Source organism: Fistularia commersonii, chromosome 11, assembly GCF_037954325.1.
Source record: "Fistularia commersonii isolate RoL2024-O1a breed Wild chromosome 11, RoL_Fcom_v1.0, whole genome shotgun sequence".
Taxonomy (NCBI): domain Eukaryota; kingdom Metazoa; phylum Chordata; class Actinopteri; order Syngnathiformes; family Fistulariidae; genus Fistularia; species Fistularia commersonii.
This window is the reverse complement of record NC_141294.1, coordinates 18144753-18162693: the sequence shown is the minus strand read 5'-3', so window position 1 is coordinate 18162693 and position 17941 is coordinate 18144753. Positions and strand designations below refer to the sequence as shown.

Genomic DNA, 17941 nt, shown 5'->3' with positions numbered 1-17941 from the left:
TTATTTCTCTGTTCTGGGCTGCTTCCTGCCGCCGGCCCCGAGAAGCAGCTACCAGGTAGTCGGGGGGGACAATGGCGTCCACACAATGGGCCGGTGAGTCATTGTTTTTGCAAGCTCTCTCCACGAATGTTTGAGATATTTGCAAGATGATATAACAGGGAACAGGGGAAGGGGGGGGGGGGATTACTTGTCAAACCCTCACAAGATGTCACCTGCAATGAAATAACCCGTCCGGAAAAGTCTTGCAAAGATAACCGGTTATTCATTGACTTTGCATCCCAAGTAGGTCATGCTCATTCCCTGTTTTTTCTTTAACTGTTTTTTAGGGGTGAAAGTTTTTAAAGAGCAGGACGGAGGCGAATAAGACGCAGAGGGTTCTGGTATCTGGCGCGAGAAGAGGGGAAAACGTGGAGCCGCTCGAGGACGAGCCTGAAAAACAGTTGGAAATGCCATTTGGGCTCGGCAGCGGGGGAGGAGGAGGAGGACGAGGAAGAACAGGGGAGGGAAGGGGGGGGGCGTCTGACAGGAAATGACTCCCCTCCGCGCGGCAGACGAGGCCGAGGAGCGTGGCGAGATGACATCATGTCCGCCGCGTGAGCGGGCAATGGTTACATTCCCTGGGGCGGCTGTTCGCTGGTTGGTTATTAACCCAGGCGGCGGCGATGGCGGGTTTACGGACTATGTCGAGGAGTATGACTAACGACAAACTGTTTTCACGGTCACAAACTAAAAACAGAAAGTCGGAAGGATATTTTAGTTTTACTGGAGTCGCAGCTCCCGTCATCTCACATGGTAATCTGAGCCTTGGGTTCACAACAATATCAAACGTGTTTGATTGACACAAGTCTTTCAAGCTTTACGCCGATGTCACAAAATCAACAACCAATAGATGAACTCTGGGAAAACCAGAAGAAAGAAACCCGGTAGGCAAACAGCATTAACAGCAGAGATGGTATTTATTTCTGCTTCAGCTCCAGAGATCATGCCGCGTTGTTATCAATGAAGCGAGCGTTTAGTCGCCTAATGCAAAGCTCACACCTAGTTTTCACGAAAAACTAAAAAAGCAAAAGGAAACGTTTGAAGTCTTACTGGAGTCATTGCTAAGCTAAGTGTAAGGTGGTAATCTGAGCTGTTTTAGATCAGTCTTTTCCTAGTCATGGGTTTATGAGAATAACAAACGTGTTTGATTGACGCAAGTCTTTCAGGCTTTACGCCGATGTCACAAAATCAACAACCAATAGATGAACTCTGGCAAAACCAGAAGGAGGAAACTGGTAAACTGGTTTTTGACGTTATTTGTTTCTCGCTTCGGCCCCAGATCTCATGCCATGTTGCTGCCAATAAAAAACTAAAAATCAGAAGGAAAAGTTAGGGGTCTTAGCGGAGTCATAGCTAAGCTAAGTGTAAGGTGGTAATCTGAGCTGTTTTAGATCGGTCTTTTCCTAGTCTTGGGCTTACGAAACTATCAAACGTGTTTGGTAAAATCGTGTTTTTAAGGTGACGTAACACAATCATCAACCGATAGATGAGCGCTAACAAAACCGGAAACGGGAAACCTGATCGACAAACAATCGCCAGAGCGGTATTGAAACGGTATTTGTTGGCGGTATGGATGAATGGGAACGGCGAAGGACATCCCGATCAATATGGAGCGTCCAGAAAGAGGAGCTGATGGTGGAGCTGTTGGCAGAACAACCCTCCGACTTAACAGCGGAGAAGGAAAAGCGGTGACGTGGAATTACATTACATTACATCACATTACATTACATTACATTAGTCATTTGGCGGATGTTTTTATCCAAAGCGACTTACAAAAAGTGTAATTCAGTCACCGAAGATCCGAAGTGCTTGAAGTGCCAAATAGCCATCTCAAAACCATATACATACATACATTTATTTCTTTTCTTTTTTTTTCCGGGGGGGATGGCTAAGCGCAATTGGTGCTTGGTGAAGAGGTATGTTTTCAGCTCACGGCGAAAGATGGGTAGCGACCCCACTGTTCTGACCTTTTTATGGGAGTTCGTTCCACCACTGAAGAGCCAAGACCGGTTCGATCGGCAACCGGGGGCTCTGAGTGACGGGGTGGACGGTCGCCGAGAGGTGGCAGATCGGAGGGGACGGATAGGGACATGTGGTTTGACCATATCCTAGAGATAAGACGGGGCTCTCCCATTATAGAGAATAGCAGAGGCTCTGCAAATACATTAGTGAAACATTATATGGTGGGAAGAAATTGCTGATAGATTCAAGTTAAGGTCTTGTAAATAGTGACCTATAAGATTGACGGTCTTTGTAAAATCTGTCTTAGACCAAAAACTTTAAAAAAATTAGTCTTTAGGTGTGAGCAGGTTTGCGATGATAGCTTTTCACATGTTTGCTAAACCTTACTAGTCTTCTGATGTTTGGGTGACATTAAAAGTACATATGGACTCAGTAAGGGTGCGTGTTTTCATGTATTCACATGGGAAAGTGGTACTTTTAGTCAAATATCAAGAATTCGTCTCAATAAAATGTGTATTTTCCGTTCTTTTGGCCCCACTGGTATTTGGTCCGGCTGATATTTCAAGGTAATCAGATATCACAGATTGGCGTGTGTGTTTTTCTCAAATCTCAAAGCTTTTGGCGATTTGGCCGTGGCGTCGCTCGCCCGGGAGGCGGCGCTCCGATTCGATTCTTTTCACGCTCAGCTCGTAATGGATGCTTTCTCCGCAGCTGTTGAGTTCACCTTCCCCCCAACGCACACACACACACACACACAGACCAGCCTTCCACATCCATCACTTTTCCTCTTCCGCATAATCCGACCTGACATCCGTCCCCCCGACAACTGACATGTAATCGGTCAGTTATGCTCGCGGAGGAAGCTAACACCGTGTCAACCATTCTGCTAGAGGGGACGCGGGGGTGAAGATTCTAGATTACTCTGCCGGTTTAAAGAACCCCCCCCCCGATCGAGCCGCCACCCGTCAGAAAGTCGCTAAATTTCGGCGTAGCATTGCTCGTCCCCACACATGGTGTCTTTGTTTATCAAACCCTCTCTTTATTTTCCTTGTAAATGCATGATTTCAAAGTTGTTGTTTTTCAAGAGGGAATGAAAAGGGGTTTAGGAGACTTCTTCTCCAACTATGACTGGTCGAGAAGGGCCGCTAGGAGTGTACGCTAGCGCCTAGCATACACCGATGTCGGAGAATCCCAGTCGGTTCCACATGTTCAAAAAGGAGGAAAAATACATCTGTTGTCGGAGAATCCCGACGTCGGAGAATCCCAGTTGGGACGGGCGGCTAGGCCAAAAGTACAGATCTATCTCCACGAAACATCATCGGTTCTGGTTTTGGTTTGGATGACGCCGTTTCAAAGCATCCAGGGAGGAAAAAACAAGAGCCGGTGCGCAGCCGGCCAGGGTAACGTTACACAACCGAGACTCGAGCCGACTGGGCTGGCCACCCTGTCCTGGGAGAATTTACGAGACAGTTAAAGACGGTCCATTATGTGGTTATAAAGCCGCCCGGTTGCTTTGTTGATTTAACGCATCGATAAACTTCCTCATATTCAGTTACAGTCTGAAACTGAACTTTTGTTTATACCGGACTAAGAAAGAAAATCATTATAATAGAGTTCTCAGTGGGGGGCCGCGGGTGCTATTGAAAAACAAACACTTGGTAAATCTGACGCGTTTCAGAGAACATTAACTCAGTGGGTGGATTAGCATTAATTGACACACAGCAACACGGTCCAGGGTTCTGTCAGGACTGTGTTCATTGGACCCATTGCAGGGCATTTGCAAATGTACGTCATCTCCTCCACCTTCTCTTGCCATTTCCTCTTTTTCTGTCTCCGACGACATCCCTCCCCATTTGCTCCCTTCCCTCTTTGGTGTATCCTAGCGCCTTCCACCTAGCTGCCCGTCCAAACTGGGATTCCTTCATTGGTGTATGCTAGCACTTTTCACCAAGCCACCCGACCCCGACTGGGTTTCTACCTCGCCAGTGTATGCTAGCGACTTCCGCCTTGCTGCCCATCCCAAGCTGGCTTCCCACGTGGGTGTATGCTAGCCACTTCTGCTTAGCCGCCTGGCCCAAAGGGGCTTCTCCCTCATCCATCTATGCTAGCGCCTTCTGCATAGCCTGTCGGTGTATGGGGGCAAGCACCTTCCACCAAGTTGCTTGCCCCCGACCAGGCTTCTCCCTCGTTGGTATATGCTAGTTCCTTCCACCCAGCTGCCTGGGCCTCTCCCTCGTCAGTGTAGGCTAGCTGCTTCCGCTTCGCCGCCCATCCTAACCAGGTGTCCCTCATCTGTTTATGCTAGCTCCTTCTGCCTAGCTCCAACTCCTTCTGCCAAGCTCCAACTGTCCCAACCTGGTTTCCATCATTGGTGTATGCTAGCAACTTCCACCAAACCACCGGTCCCCGCCTGGGCTTCTCAGTCGTCAGTGTATGCTACCACCTTCCACCTAGCCACCCGTCCACACTCAGACTACTGCCTCGTCAGTGTATGCTAACGCCTTCTGCCTAGCCACCTGTCCCTCGGAAGCTTCTCCCTCTTCGGTGTATACTAGCGCCCTCCACCTATCACCGGACTTCTCTCCTTTGGGTATATGCTTTGGCCTTCCGCCTAGCCGCCCATCCTGACTGGGTTTCCCTCATTGATGTATGCTAGCACCTTCCGCCTAGTCGCCCGTCTGTGCCCAGGCTTCTCCCTTGTTAGTGTAGGCCAGCGCCTTCTGCCTAGCCGCCTATCTCAACTGGGCTAACCCGCACCGGCGTATGCTAGCACCTCCTCGGTTCTGCCAGGGTTGTCCAAGTCATAATGGCTTGCGATGCAAATGGGAGAGTTGATCGCCAGAAACTAGGTCAAAGGGGATTGTCATGCTAAAGGAGGAGTCATTAGGTGGGGACAAAGGTACAATTTTTGGGGATTCACCCGGATTACAATTATGCAAGGATGAATGGCTGTAGGTCTCTACATGTAGCCTCTCGTGCATTGACAGCAGGTAGCCGTGACCCTGAGTGCAGGATACAGTGGGATAGAGATTGATGGGGGAGTGGAATTGTGGCAAGCTGCCCCCTACAGACAGCTGAGGGTCAGGAACCATCATCCAGCCTCAAAGGTACCACGGAGTACTGAGATTTGCAACTCTGACAGCCACCTCCTTCTGAAGCTTACTTGTATCCAACACATTATAATCAAGCGAGCGAGCGAGGGAACTCTGGCTCTGGCCCTCCCCGAAGTTAACCTTTGCAAAATGTCGCTGCTGACGTCCATTTCTACCTTGGCGTGTCACCAAATATTACAAGATATGGAAAAAGTGGGGCAGGTGGGGTCCGTAGGTCAGCACATACCCTTTGCCAGACATTTACTGTGGCCGCCTTTTGTCCGGGCTTGAACATGGTAACGCGGCGCAGCAACTCCTTGCATATTGACATCGATGTCACATTGCGGAAGATGTGACATCATAAAGTTTATGAAATTTGTGTTTGTTTTTCTTACTTACACCCGCCTCTGCAGTAACTTCCTCTATTGTGTCTTCTGATGTATCCCGCCGGATGGCGTCCGTGCAGTTGCGTTAACACCTCCATGGAGTTCTATTCTTGCACAGTATTGTTGGTGGTAGCTCCAGACGGTTGCGTTACTTCCTTCCTTTGCACTTTGTTATATGGTCGCCTTGCTACTCCAAGAGTGATCGTACAAAGGGAAGAGAAGCTGTGATGTTGGGGGTGAAAGTATGCGATGTCACAAAGGGTGGCTATGATGTCACAAAGGAGGGCTATGATGTCACAAAGGGGGTGGGCTGTGATGTCACACATGCGCTGCAGGTATGCCGAATTCAAGCAAAAGGGGCGGATGTTGCGAAATACGAGGGAGGTCGAGATGTCACAGGTGGAACGTGTCGTGCAAGAGCACTCGGAAATACCATTACGAAATAACGGCCATGCGACTTTTGTGAAAACTGACCATCTAACAATACTCCTTGAAATGAAAGCCGTCACTGTGTGAATTAAAACAGAGAAACCACTTTTTTCTGATTTCTTTAATGAACCTATTACTCATATTTTCACGGGCAAGAGGAGGTGTTAAATAGTATCAATTCTCATTTTTCAATATTTTCATTATTATTATGATACTTTTTAATGTCACCAATATTTATTTTTCCGATACATTTACCCGTCGTGTAACATGGGATTGATGATATTTATTATATAATTGTGTATCATAACAATTTATTATTATTTTTCATGAAAAATCTGGATTTTATCGATTTGTCTTGTCTCAGTTTTTGCCTTTTTTGCCTCGCAGGCAACTGTATCCCGCCCATTAAATATGATTGTCAGCTGAACGGACGAATCAAATGTGAGCTGACTTCATTTTAGACATGTGATTGGTGAGTCTGCATTGGGGCGGCGTGCGTGATGCCTTTCAGGACAAAAACTGGGCATAGAACGCAAATATTCCAGCGTCATACGTCACAGGCTTGGCCAATTCGACCGAGCTGCCATTTTGTATCGCCAGCCTATACTTTGACGAAGTTGTCAGTAAACGGTGAAGCAAATAACTCTGCCTATGTTTGTTATTTTCCTTTTAAATCTTTGCCGTTTAATGGATGTTTAATAGTTGTATTTTTTAGGAGAGATAGGGTTATTTTGCAGTTGTTTGCTTATTATTGGGGGGCAGTCGTCGTGTCGGACCTCATCCTGTTTACCTCTCTCTGTAGCAGCAGTGAGCTAACACAGCTAGCTCGTTTCTTCGCTAGCTAGCCTTATAGCTAGCTGGTAACCTCTCTAGCGTTAGCATCCAGTGCTAACTCTGGATAGAGGCGAAATGGCGGCCAACGCGACACAAGCACCCACAACAACTAACTGGTAGGTCATGCTTACAGAGGATGAAATACCGTTAAACATATATACATGACACAACCTAATGGTTTGGTTTTAGTGTTTTTTTTGACACGAAAGAGGCATTATCTAGTTTAGAGATGTTACGCTAGCTGTAGCTCACGTACCCTGCTGTCAAGTCTCCAAGCTAACGTTACGATTAGGCCTCAAAGCAACCAAGTTTGTTTTACACTAGACAGTTAAGATCAATCAAAAATCCCTTTTAAAGGAAGTTTTAATATAGAAGCGTATATTTTGATACTAAAATCCTCAAGCTCACATTGCACTTGTAATATTGTGAACAAATCGTTTTCGCTAATAGGTCGTACGGCCCTTCTGGAGACAGCCAGGTTCACGAAAACCCAGAATGGGAGAAAGCGAGACAAGCACTTGCCTCCATCAACAAGAGCCAGAATTCTGCCAAAACTGCTCAGAGCAACCGGGTGGCAGCAGAGGTAAAGTGATCAAAAATTGCCTTACTAAATGTCAAGCCAAGTAAAGTATTTGGTTTACTATATGGATTGTTTTTACAGACATGTAACTGTCATACAAGGGAAGGAGAAATCCTTGCCTTGGTGTATTCGCATATAAACTCTGACAATATTGTCATCCGTGCCCCTACTACATGTATGAGTCATCATTCCAGATTTTAATACAATGTCCATGTGTGCAATTCTAGGCGAGTCAGTTTCAAACAGTAGCAGCTGACTCTGCTGCCCTTCAGCAGCAGCAACAATACTACCAGTGGTACCAGCAAAATCAGCAGCAGTATCCTGGATACACGTACCCTTACAGCTACTACTACCCCATGAGTCCAGTGAGTATAAAAGTGAAGTTTGGATGGGCTCATGTTTAATTTTAGGGCATCGAAACACTTGCTAATTGCAGATTACTTACGTGATTATCTAAAAAAAATCTTTAATCACAATAGTCTGTGTTTATGTTTGCAACAAAAATTTTAACAACGTTGTCTTTGTGCAGTACGGAGCCGCGTATCCACAGAGTCAGTATGGCATGCCCCAAGGGCCCTACCCAGGAACTCCAACCTCTAATGGACAGGTATGTGATTTAAAAAAAAAAAAGCAACATCAGCACATTTACCGACAACGTGAAGGGATTTTAAAGGTCTTCGCACCCTGATGACAAATTTGATTTGATTAAATTAGTCGTTTAGTCATTTTGCAAGATCAACCTCAGCTCTCAACAAAACAGGTAGCAAACATTGCGCTCAGTAGCTTGGCTTGTTTTTATCTATTCGGCATTGGGAAATGTTTTGCTGAGGTATTTATTGAACGAACGGCACATGTTAAATTAATGGATGTTTTATTCTTAGGGTTTTTAATTTATCCAGCACTGATATTTAGACTTTTCCAATGAGTGACTAAAGGATATAACTAAGAAAAAGAAGAATAAGAATAAGAAAAACTTTATTCATCCTGAAGGAAATTGTTGTGCCAGAGTTTCAAGTAAAACATAACAATAATAGATAATAGTAGGAAGGAGGGAGAATGAGAAGTACAAATAAAATATAAAGTGTCAAAGTTAAGGCTATAAAGTAAATATAACTTTACTATATCACTACAAAGTAAATATAACTATAAAGATAAAAAAGAAGTCTTTCCTAAATTATTAAACGCGTTTAGGTATCTCTGCTCAAAATGTGTGCAAATTTGAACACATAAACCCACACCAAATTGTATGCTTAAGTGTGAATGAGTGGAAATTGTCAGATTTTATGGACTGATATTTCTGTCTCATCACATTTGACATGTACTTCCTTTCACAATACTTTTTTTTTTTTTTTAATCGAGATCAACAATGACAGTGTTTTTGCAATTTGATGAGCAGTAATTCAGCCCTTTGTATTGGAGAATGCAACAATGGACTACTGAGAATCGTTCAGACTGAGATTGCTCAATTTTTCTCTGGTTATTTTTCTGTTCTGCTGAATTGGCTTGTTGTTCTTTTAACAGCCTCCCCCTGTGCCTGGAATGGAAGACCAGCCTCCCAGCTATTCTTCCCAATCACAACCCGCTCCCCAGCCACCCCAGAGTCCAACCACCTCGGAGAATCCCCCTCCTCCCCCACCCCCTCCCATCCCACCCCCACCAAACTCCCAGTATCCTCCTCCTCCGTCGCAGAATGCTTATAGTACTAGCAGCTCCATGCCGTATCCACCTGGGGACCCAAACCAGATGCAGGTTTATAACCATACCCAGGGCCGCCCGGCTTACGGACAGGCTTTCCAGACCCAGAACTCGTACCAGCCCGCACACGTTAACCCCCAGCAACAACAGGGCCAGTACGTGGGCATGGGCAGGGGCGAGGCCAACAAAAACAAAAACCAGAAGCAAGGACAGCAACTCTGGCATCGTATGAAACGTAAGATTCAACTCAGCAAAGCCTCTAAGGCAGATCCCAGACTACAGAAACATTGAACTGGTTTTACAGTGTTTTTTTATTGTCGGCAACATACCAGAGTTTCCGGTTTCGCGGTCCAGTGAACTTAAAAATATCTATTATTACAATGGAAAGTTCTTGTCAGTACCCTAGTATGTAGAGGAGTATTATGCATTATATGTTATCCTTTGATGTCGCGGGGGGGGAGTTTTATCAGTATTGTTGTTAAAAAAAAATAGCCAAACAAGTACTTTTCATGAATACTTTTTTTTTCCAGAGTCCCCAGGCACTGCTGCTGTCAAGTTCAATCTTCCCAAGAGGCCCTATCAGGTTCAGTGCTCCATAATTTCCAATCAGGCGTTTCCGCAGAGCGAGCAGGCCTCCACGATGAACACAGTCCCATCTTCTCCTGTTTCTGCCAATGCTGCACCTGGAGCCGCTCAGACAAGGTCAGAACTGGACTTTGCTGAGTTTTACTGTCCTTATGAGCTTTTCTTTGGAGGGAGACAGGGGTTAACCTTCGGTGTTTTCCCCGTAGATCCCAGGAGTGGCCCCAAGCCATGAAGGAGTATGTGCAGCGCTGTTTCACTGCCTGCGAGACGGACGAAGACAAAGATCGCACAGAGAAGGTGTTGAAGGAGGTTCTGCAGGACCGGCTAAAAGATGGCTCTGCATATACTATTGACTGGACCCGTGAACCGCTGCCTGAGTGAGTTACCTGACTTGCTCCACGTCTCGGGTTTACTACCTGGAAAGTGTCCGAGCCGGAGAAGAATCCATTAAATGTCAGGAAATCTGAGTCACGGTCCTGATACAATTGTCACCCACTTTTAATAAAAGGACAGGATGAAGGTATTTGACGGAATGTTCTGCGGCTCGAGGAAGTAAAATCTTTCCTTTTTATGCGTTAAGCAACTTGGGTTTTTTTCCGCAATCTCTGGCTGGAATGAAAGCATTTTTTCTCTTTCACACAATCAGAGACAGATCCAGTATCCTCTTGCTAAAGCCGTGTGTGTGTGTGTGTGTGTGTGTGTGTGTGTGTGTGTGTGTGTGTGTGTGTGATTTAATGAAAGAACTTGTGCTTCCTTGGCAGATCTGTTCCCTGCTTAGAGCCCTTATCTAAGCGGTGATCTAAGAAATGAACTGTACTCAAACACGGAGTCAGTAGGATACAGATGTGAACCCAGGATTTCTTCCCAGTTCTCCCTTCAATAAACATCCTTGTGCTTTTATGGAATGGTAAAGTGAACTTTCGCAAGGACTCATTAAAAATTTTGTCCCACAGACTAAAGGTGAAGCAGTCCCGTTGGGAAGCCGTCCCATCCCAGAGGAATTCAGATGGCACCCTTAGCCGCGGCGGCACTGCCAGCACCACGCGGGGCAGAGGCGCCGGACATAGGCTGGGCCACTACAGGAACATCTTCTCTCAAAGGAGTCCATCCTCTAGCTCGTCGCACTCGTCCTCCCGCTCCCCCTCCCCGTCCCGCGGCAGACAAAGGGACCGCAGCAACCAAAGACACAGACGCAGGTGAGACGCTTCCCTCGGCCCCCTCGCGGTTCACATGCCCCGGGTGGTCGCCTCCTCTTCTAAATGTCCGTTTGGTTCCAGCGATTCCGGCTCCCAGTCAGACAGTAGCATTTCCAGCGACCTGCGCCCTCAGCTGTCGAGGCGAAATCAAAAGGGAGGCCGTGGCAACGATAGGGATCGAGGACGTGGCGGGGGCGAGAGGGGACGAGGAAGAGGAGGAAAAGCCAACCGAGGACGGCGGTAATGACATACGAGATACACTTCTAAGTTCCTGCTATTAGACTCCCGATCTACCATTTCAACGGAACAGTTAACCAGACAAAAGCTGAAAGAAAAGTCCCGGTCGTGCATGCTCACTGCCATTGGGACAAGATTTGACCAAAACTGCCCCTGTTTAAAAATATTTCCTCCAGAAACATGGAAGATGGTGGTTCAGCAGCCAACAAAAAGAGGAAAGGCGGAACTGCCGGTCTGGATTTCCACGACCCCAACAGGGAAGCCAAGAAGCAAAGCAGAGCTGCTCGGTTCCAAAAGCAGCTTCGCACGGAGCCCTTGGTTCTCTCCATCAACACCCTGGACCTCCCTGACGGGACGCAGGAGGGCCTCAGCTGGGAGGATTGTCCCATCGTGGGAACCTGTCAGGACATCACCAAGCACTACCTGAGGCTCACCTGCGCCCCAGACCCTTCCACTGTTCGCCCCGTTTCTGTAAGTCCCTCGCTGTCTCTGCACCTGGGCTGTAGTCGAACGGTCCGAGGATGAGCTTTTATTTTTAAACAGAGGGAGTTTAAAGTAGTTTCACTTGTGAGCTTGATACGGCACATTGTAAAGAGTTCAGGCATTAAACGAGGAAGGCCGATGATTCTCGCTCGTTGCATCGCCTCTGACCCTTGTCTTACTTTGTTTTTTTGCCTCTCAGGTGCTCAGGAAATCTCTGCAGACCGTCAAAACCCACTGGAAGACCCACCAGGACTATGCCTACGCTTGTGAGCAGATGAAGTCCATACGACAGGACCTCACGGTGAGTCCACCACACCCAGACTGCATTTGGTTGTCGTCCCGTCCTCCCATGACCCCCATATTAACATGCCTTCTTTTTGCGTTTCACAACACCGCAGGTCCAGGGAGTTCGTACGGACTTTACTGTGGAAGTGTACGAGTGTCATGCCCGCATTGCTCTTGAAAAAGTGAGTCGCCTCTCATGTAGCATCTCTGGGTGACAGGTTCTTTCTTTGTTTCTTTCTTTCTCTCGAATAATAACCGAGCAATTGTCCTTTGTTTTCAGGGAGACCACGAGGAGTTCAACCAGTGCCAGACACAACTGAAGGCCCTTTACAAGGACAACCCCTCGGAGAACATTGGAGAATTCACAGCATACAGGCTGCTGTACTACATCTTCACTAAGAACTCTGCCGGTATGTCCACACACACACACACACACACAGAATGTCCGCTTGCAGAGAGAGTTCATATTTTCTAGTCAGTAATGGGGGTCATTTTCTCTTATTTCTGGTTAAAGTGATCCATAATCGTTTAACAGATTGATGTTATTACCCCTCCTAACATATCTGCTTGCAAACCTGGCGTGCGCTGTGGCTCATCCAAAGGAAGTTTTCTCCAGACCGCTCTGTGGCCATAACCTGCCAGAGCTAGTTTCTGCCACCAATATTAATAATAATAATAACGGAGGAATCGTCAGCTAGCTGACAGGTGACACGTTAAGCTGGCAGGGGAGCTAACTTTGTATCTGGTCTCCCCTGCTGCTTAGACAAAGGTCTAGACTCCTAAAGAGTGCACCCCTTTTCTAGAGCAGTCCAAGCACACTGTGTCAATAGCATGACAATGTGGTGCTGCCTCGGATATGGTGGAGGTGGCTGTTTTTGATTTGCATTTTGTTGTATTTGGGCTTTTAAGTGTTGCTATACAAACAATCTCCGACCCGAAGGATCGCAAGAAATCCAGTCTTTCGTCCGGTCTCTCGAGTCTGTTTGTGCATTGGTGTTCACAGTATCACTTTCACCTTAACATGCGTGGCTGAAGTTTAACTGCAGAGACGACATCTGGTTTACTCCTTTTTAAAGTCACAGTCGCGATGGCAAAAATGCAGTCTTTCCCCCGCAGGCATTCCAGGATCTGTCTTAAGACCAGCCGTCCCATGTTCTGTGTTTCTGTCTCCCCCTCTGCAGATCTGACCACCGAGCTGGTGTACTTGACCCCGGCGCTGCGGGCGGATGAGTGTGTGGCCCACGCTCTCGCTCTGCGCGCCGCCTGGGCGTTAGGAAACTACTGCCGCTTCTTTAAGCTGTATCTGGAAGCCCCACGCATGGCTTCGTACCTCATTGACAAGTTTGTAGAGAGGGAAAGGAAGGTCGCGCTTCGGGCCATAGTCAAAACGTAAGTCGTGCGCGAGACGTTTTGAAATATGAAATGATTGAATGCTGGAACAAACAAACTAACCGGTGCCTCCGTTTCCTCCTTGCAGGTTTAGGCCTGACTTGCCGGTGCAGTATGTGCAGTCCACTCTGGGCTTCGCTTGTTTAGACTCCTGTATGGAGTTTCTCTCTGGGTTGGGTGTCACTGTCACCCCCTCAGACCCCAAAAAGATAGACTGCAAGGCCAGCTCTGCCACTTTGGCTGCCTCCTGAGGGGGTTGGGGCGGGGGGTCAGGTGGCTAGTACAGCGCAGCACAGCACAGAGCAGGGAGGTGCTTAGGGGCCAACACGAATCCAGACTATTGAATGCACGAGTGCACCTCAGCTAGTCGGATAGCGTAGCAGCAGACCAGCAGCCACACACAAGCTAAATACGAAACGAATCGTTGTTAGAATCTTCCAGGCAGAAACCGGGATAGAAGCTTCAACCCCAGAAGGAGAGCGAGTCCGCGCACACTGCCAACTCGACATCGTAGCTTAGCCTCGCGCCTCACGCGTCTAGATGCATTCGGTGAAGCCAGGAAAGGGAGCGGAGAGCTTAGCTTTGGGATTATCCTCAGAGGCGCCGACACTTAAAGGCCAAGACGTCACACACCCAGATCAGGGACCAGACCTCCTTCAGATGTCAAAGCTAACAGTGTTCTGTTATGTTCTTTCCTTCCTCAAGTCAACAGCTCTCAAGACCCGAAGCGTCAAGCTCCGACAGCCTAACGGGAAACACAGAACAGCTGTTCTCCGTCTAGTCCGTCGTCCCCTGTTCGAAGTCAAGGCCCCCCCGAATCACAAAGACTGTGAGCACGTCTGACGGACCAGGTTTTGTATGTCCTGCTGCGTCCTGCTGTCTCCTCAAGGTATCCACTCCTCCCTTCACCAGGAAACCACAGACTGGATCCCCCTCCCCCCTATCGACAACCTTTTTTTTTTTTTTCCCCCCATTTAAAAAAAAAAAAAAAAGTAATGTTAGTCCCTCTAACCGCCGAGTCGTGGAAGGAGTCCCTCGCCGCCGGATGAAGTTCGTGAAAAATCATGAAGAGCATTGACTTTTGAATACGCCGACAAGCAGGCAGGTGTTCCGGCGTCTCCTCCGCGCCCTGGAGGCCAGGCCTCGTCCCTCCTGCCCCCCCACGTCCGCGTCCACGCCGCAGGCTGTCTAGTAAAAAAAGGAACAGCTTAGGCGCCGTAATCCATACACAGGGGGTGCAGGAGGAGATGAAGAAGAAGACGACCAAGTAACGGCAGCGTGTGGTTTGTATCCTACCTCTGGCTCTGGTGGTTTGCAAGGCTGGTAAGAGAAAAAAAAAAAAAAAAGGAGGACTCTTCTGGAAAGAGATGGATCATGACTTGTCACATTCTCCGGGTCATGTGCTCAGTGGTTTCTGGCGGGGAGGGGGGTAATAGCCTTCGTCTTGACTAAGCAGAAAAAAAAACCCCGCCGACGTTTCTACACGGAAATTCCCCGGTCGATGATTTGACATGGGAGTATTTGGCCAAAGGGAAACGCGGGCTGTGTGTGTGTGTGTGTGTGAGAGAAAGCTGCTGGCCGGAAACTTCCAAGTTCGGGCTTATCAGTGGTTCTTTTAAGAGGCCTCAGATGTGTGTGTGTGTGTGTGTGTGTGTTCCCGCGTCTTTTTCTTTGCCTTTTTCTCGGGTACAACACACCCCAATTGCCCCGTCCGATTGGGTGCTAATTGGTTGTGACTCCCAGGTCCGATTTTCCCTGCTGCTCGTCGGCAAAACACGATCGGCGGGCGGAATTCCGTCTTGAACGTCAATCAGTATTAATACCTCGCGAGGGAGCCGGCCGGGGGGGGAGGTGTCCTCGCACCAGCGTGTTCATTTTGTTGATAGACCACTTTGTAAATTTCGCGTGTTGTAAAAACGTATCATGTAAAATAGGTGCTTTTTGTTTGCACATGGGTAAGTTTTTGTTTGGACCCTCCCCACATCCTGAGGTTTTCGAGTCTGGAACCCTCCCGTCGGGCCCGGGGAGGGAGGGACGCTTGTTCTGCAAACTGAATGTTGACATCCTGACATGACCTTTGACCTCAACATGTTCTCTTTCTCCCCTCTCCCCCCTTTTCCCCTCCTCCCTGTGGATCACCCCGTTAGAACGGCTCGCTCTCCAGCCGCTTGTGCTGCTGCGTTGCAGGGGCAGACAAGAGGGACGACAAAAGACCGGGGGACAAACGTCAGCACCCCTCGCCCCGGAAGGGGGAGGAGGGGGGGGGGGCGCCATCGACCCGGCGGGTCGAGTCGAGGCCACGCGGCCGATCAGATTCACGGCAGCGTCAGACCACCGACGTCCGCCCCCCCTCGCAAATCCCCCCCCCCCCGCTAATCCTCTCAGCTGTCTGACGTGAATGTTTCAAAATGGATGTCGGAATGATTGAAGTCATGTATTTCCTGTCCAGGTGGATCGATTGTTGTTTTTGTTTTTTTTTTTGTTTTTTTTTTTTTAGTTTTTTGATTGATAGAGACCTGTCACCTCCTGTTTAGATAGATATATATATTTTTACCGTTTGTTTGCAGCTTTTTTTCTTTTCCTTTCTTTCTTTGAGCTGGTTCGAGTCCCATCGGGTTTGCTTCCCAGACAATCTCGACCCATTGTCGGTCCCCAAAATTCACCTGCAGTTAAGGAGTGTTTGCATGTGTGTGCGTGTGTTCGTGTGTGCGTGTGCGTCTTCCAACTGTCGTGCGGTCCCAGGCTCAGAAACGCGTCGTCCCCTTTCCACCCACCCCACCCCCACCCCCGTGTTCGGTACGAACGGGAAGCTCCAGTCCAAGAACGCGTTCGCTCTCAGGTTCTCAGCACGAAAAAAAACCAGCACAGGACTCCTGCCTCGCTTCCTTTTTATTTCATTTTTTTTTTTTTTTTTTTACATTTAGTTTTTCTCACGTATAAATCTCACCTGGACAACTAACATCACATTTTATGTTGGATGCCACCCTCCTCCCTCCCTCCTCCTTCCGACCCACCCCTCCACCCCATGCCTGAGTCACGTCTTCAGTATTTACGCCCCCATCCGTCTGACGGTTCCTCCTCGTCCTCCCTCCCTCACTCTCTCTCTCTCTCTCTCTCTCTTTCTCAATTCATATTCTTTCGAGCCCCCCCCCCTCCACCCCTCCCTGCATGCCACCACCACTCGTGTCCCCCTGTGTTGATTGTGCGGCTAGTTGAGTCACTAGTAAGTATTGTATTGGTTTTAATAGCTCACGTTGCAGCCGACTAACAGTTCAAGCCGAAGGTTCTCCCGCCCTCCCCCCCCCCTCTACAGATCTGATTTATATCTGCAATTTTTTGTAAATATTGTACGTAATTTTTCTTTTTTTTTTTTTTTTTTTTTGAACCGAAACCAAAAAAAAAAAATTTAAATAAAAGTCTCAAAAGGGCAGATCTCGCGTCGACCTCTGTTGCCACGTGGGGTTTCCAGGGAATTTGGGGTCAGGACGCGAACCCGAGCATTGCACGCAGGGTCGCTTGAAGTCACAATAAACCGACTGTTTCAATTCGCAGTCGACCGGATGTTAAAAACCCAACGCCTCCGATTCTTCCTGTTCATGCTGTGTTTTGGTTTTTTTTTGTAGAAAAAAGCAGCAGCTGCACGAAATTAAAAACCCTAAGCAGCTGCCAGGTCACAATGTAAGTCAGGCGGGAGAACAGGGGGGACTTAAACGCGCCTGGCGCAGATTGATCGGGATTATTGTGCAAAAAAAAAAAAAAAGTTGCCTGATACATATGAGTGGAGACAGAAAGCATGCGTCCAGTTTGACTTTTTATTGTGAAATCCTGTACATTTTTTTTTTTTTTTTTAGCAACCAGAGGCACCTGTGACACTGTAAGACACTAGCTTTTGGGAGTTGAAAAGGAAGCCTGTATTAAGAAAGGAAGAAAAAGTCACGTCGTCTAAATTAAAAAGCGCAGCTGCGAGTCGACTAGAAGGATGTGAAAGGGGGAATTAATAGAATTAGAGGGAAAAAGAACAGAAGAGTTGAGGTCATGCATTCTGGAAGGCGAGATGGTGCAGAGGAGGGCAAGGAAAGCGACAGCCAGAAGGGTTTCTACTCTTTCTGTCAAATCAATTGATTTTTAACTTAATGAAATAACCCAGTCATAAAAATGACTTCAGCATTTTTTTTTATTTATTTAAGTTTGGTTAAACGGTCAGGTTTCGGGCCTGAGAAAAAGTCTTGAGCGAAAAGCTGCACCTCAGAAGGCCCTTTTCCGTAAACAAGGCTCTCTGTCGCCGCCCTTCTGTCTGCTCGGGGAACTGCACCAAGAAAGAAGCGACAAAGCAGATCTACTTCAGATACGAAGGCACTGAAGAGCAGGATCGAAGAAGCAGGAAGTAAATAAATAAAGCTAAGAAAAGCGAGATTAGCGCTTGAATGACGAGATGAATCACACCAGAAGAGGGGAAATAGGAATTAGAAAAGGACAGAAACCTTGAAGGCAAAGACAGCAAAGGAGGAGGAAGTGAATCGCAGGTGTTTGGGACAGAAATAGGACGAGAGCAAAAAAGGAATAGAGGAGGACGTGACGGCTGCGAGCGAGGAAAGAGACGGAAAACTGGAGGTGAATTGAGAGGTCGGGATGGGGGAGGGGGTGACCCCATTTTCATGATTACGGCAATTTTGCTCATCGGACGTAGCATCAGTTTAGTCGTCAGGTGTCATTCCGATTTTGATAAAGCAGAATCGGGATTCAAAACCT

General features: G+C 47.7%; 2 protein-coding genes across 2 annotated transcripts in view; one reads left to right on the top strand and one right to left on the bottom strand.

Annotated features, from left to right (window-relative positions):
• Positions 1–6489: 6489 nt before the first annotated feature.
• leng8 (leukocyte receptor cluster (LRC) member 8) lies at positions 6490–16622 on the top strand. The gene is made up of 15 exons (XM_086155607.1): positions 6490–6858; positions 7193–7325; positions 7550–7687; positions 7852–7929; positions 8844–9252; positions 9548–9719; positions 9809–9979; positions 10556–10798; positions 10880–11038; positions 11212–11506; positions 11718–11819; positions 11917–11985; positions 12084–12213; positions 12985–13192; positions 13281–16622. The coding sequence occupies exons 1-15, from the start codon at positions 6818–6820 to the stop codon at positions 13441–13443; spliced, it is 2511 nt and encodes an 836-aa protein (XP_086011733.1). The 5' UTR covers positions 6490–6817; the 3' UTR covers positions 13444–16622.
• Positions 16623–16983: 361 nt separating this feature from the next.
• The window catches only part of rbfox1l (RNA binding fox-1 homolog 1, like), a 19126-nt gene continuing 18168 nt past the window's right edge, over positions 16984–17941 (bottom strand). The window contains exon 12 of the mRNA XM_086155647.1: positions 16984–17941. This exon is cut by the window's right edge and continues 759 nt beyond it. The gene's annotated coding sequence lies outside the window, so the exon portion shown is untranslated.

Coding starts and splice junctions, on each gene's coding strand:
- leng8 (XM_086155607.1), top strand. CDS start 6,818: ATGGCGGCCAACGCGACACAAGCACCCACAACAACTAACTG. Junction 9,253..9,547: donor ACTCTGGCATCGTATGAAAC/GTAAGATTCAAC, acceptor TTTTTTTTCCAG/AGTCCCCAGGCACTGCTGCT. Junction 11,507..11,717: donor CCACTGTTCGCCCCGTTTCT/GTAAGTCCCTCG, acceptor TTTGCCTCTCAG/GTGCTCAGGAAATCTCTGCA.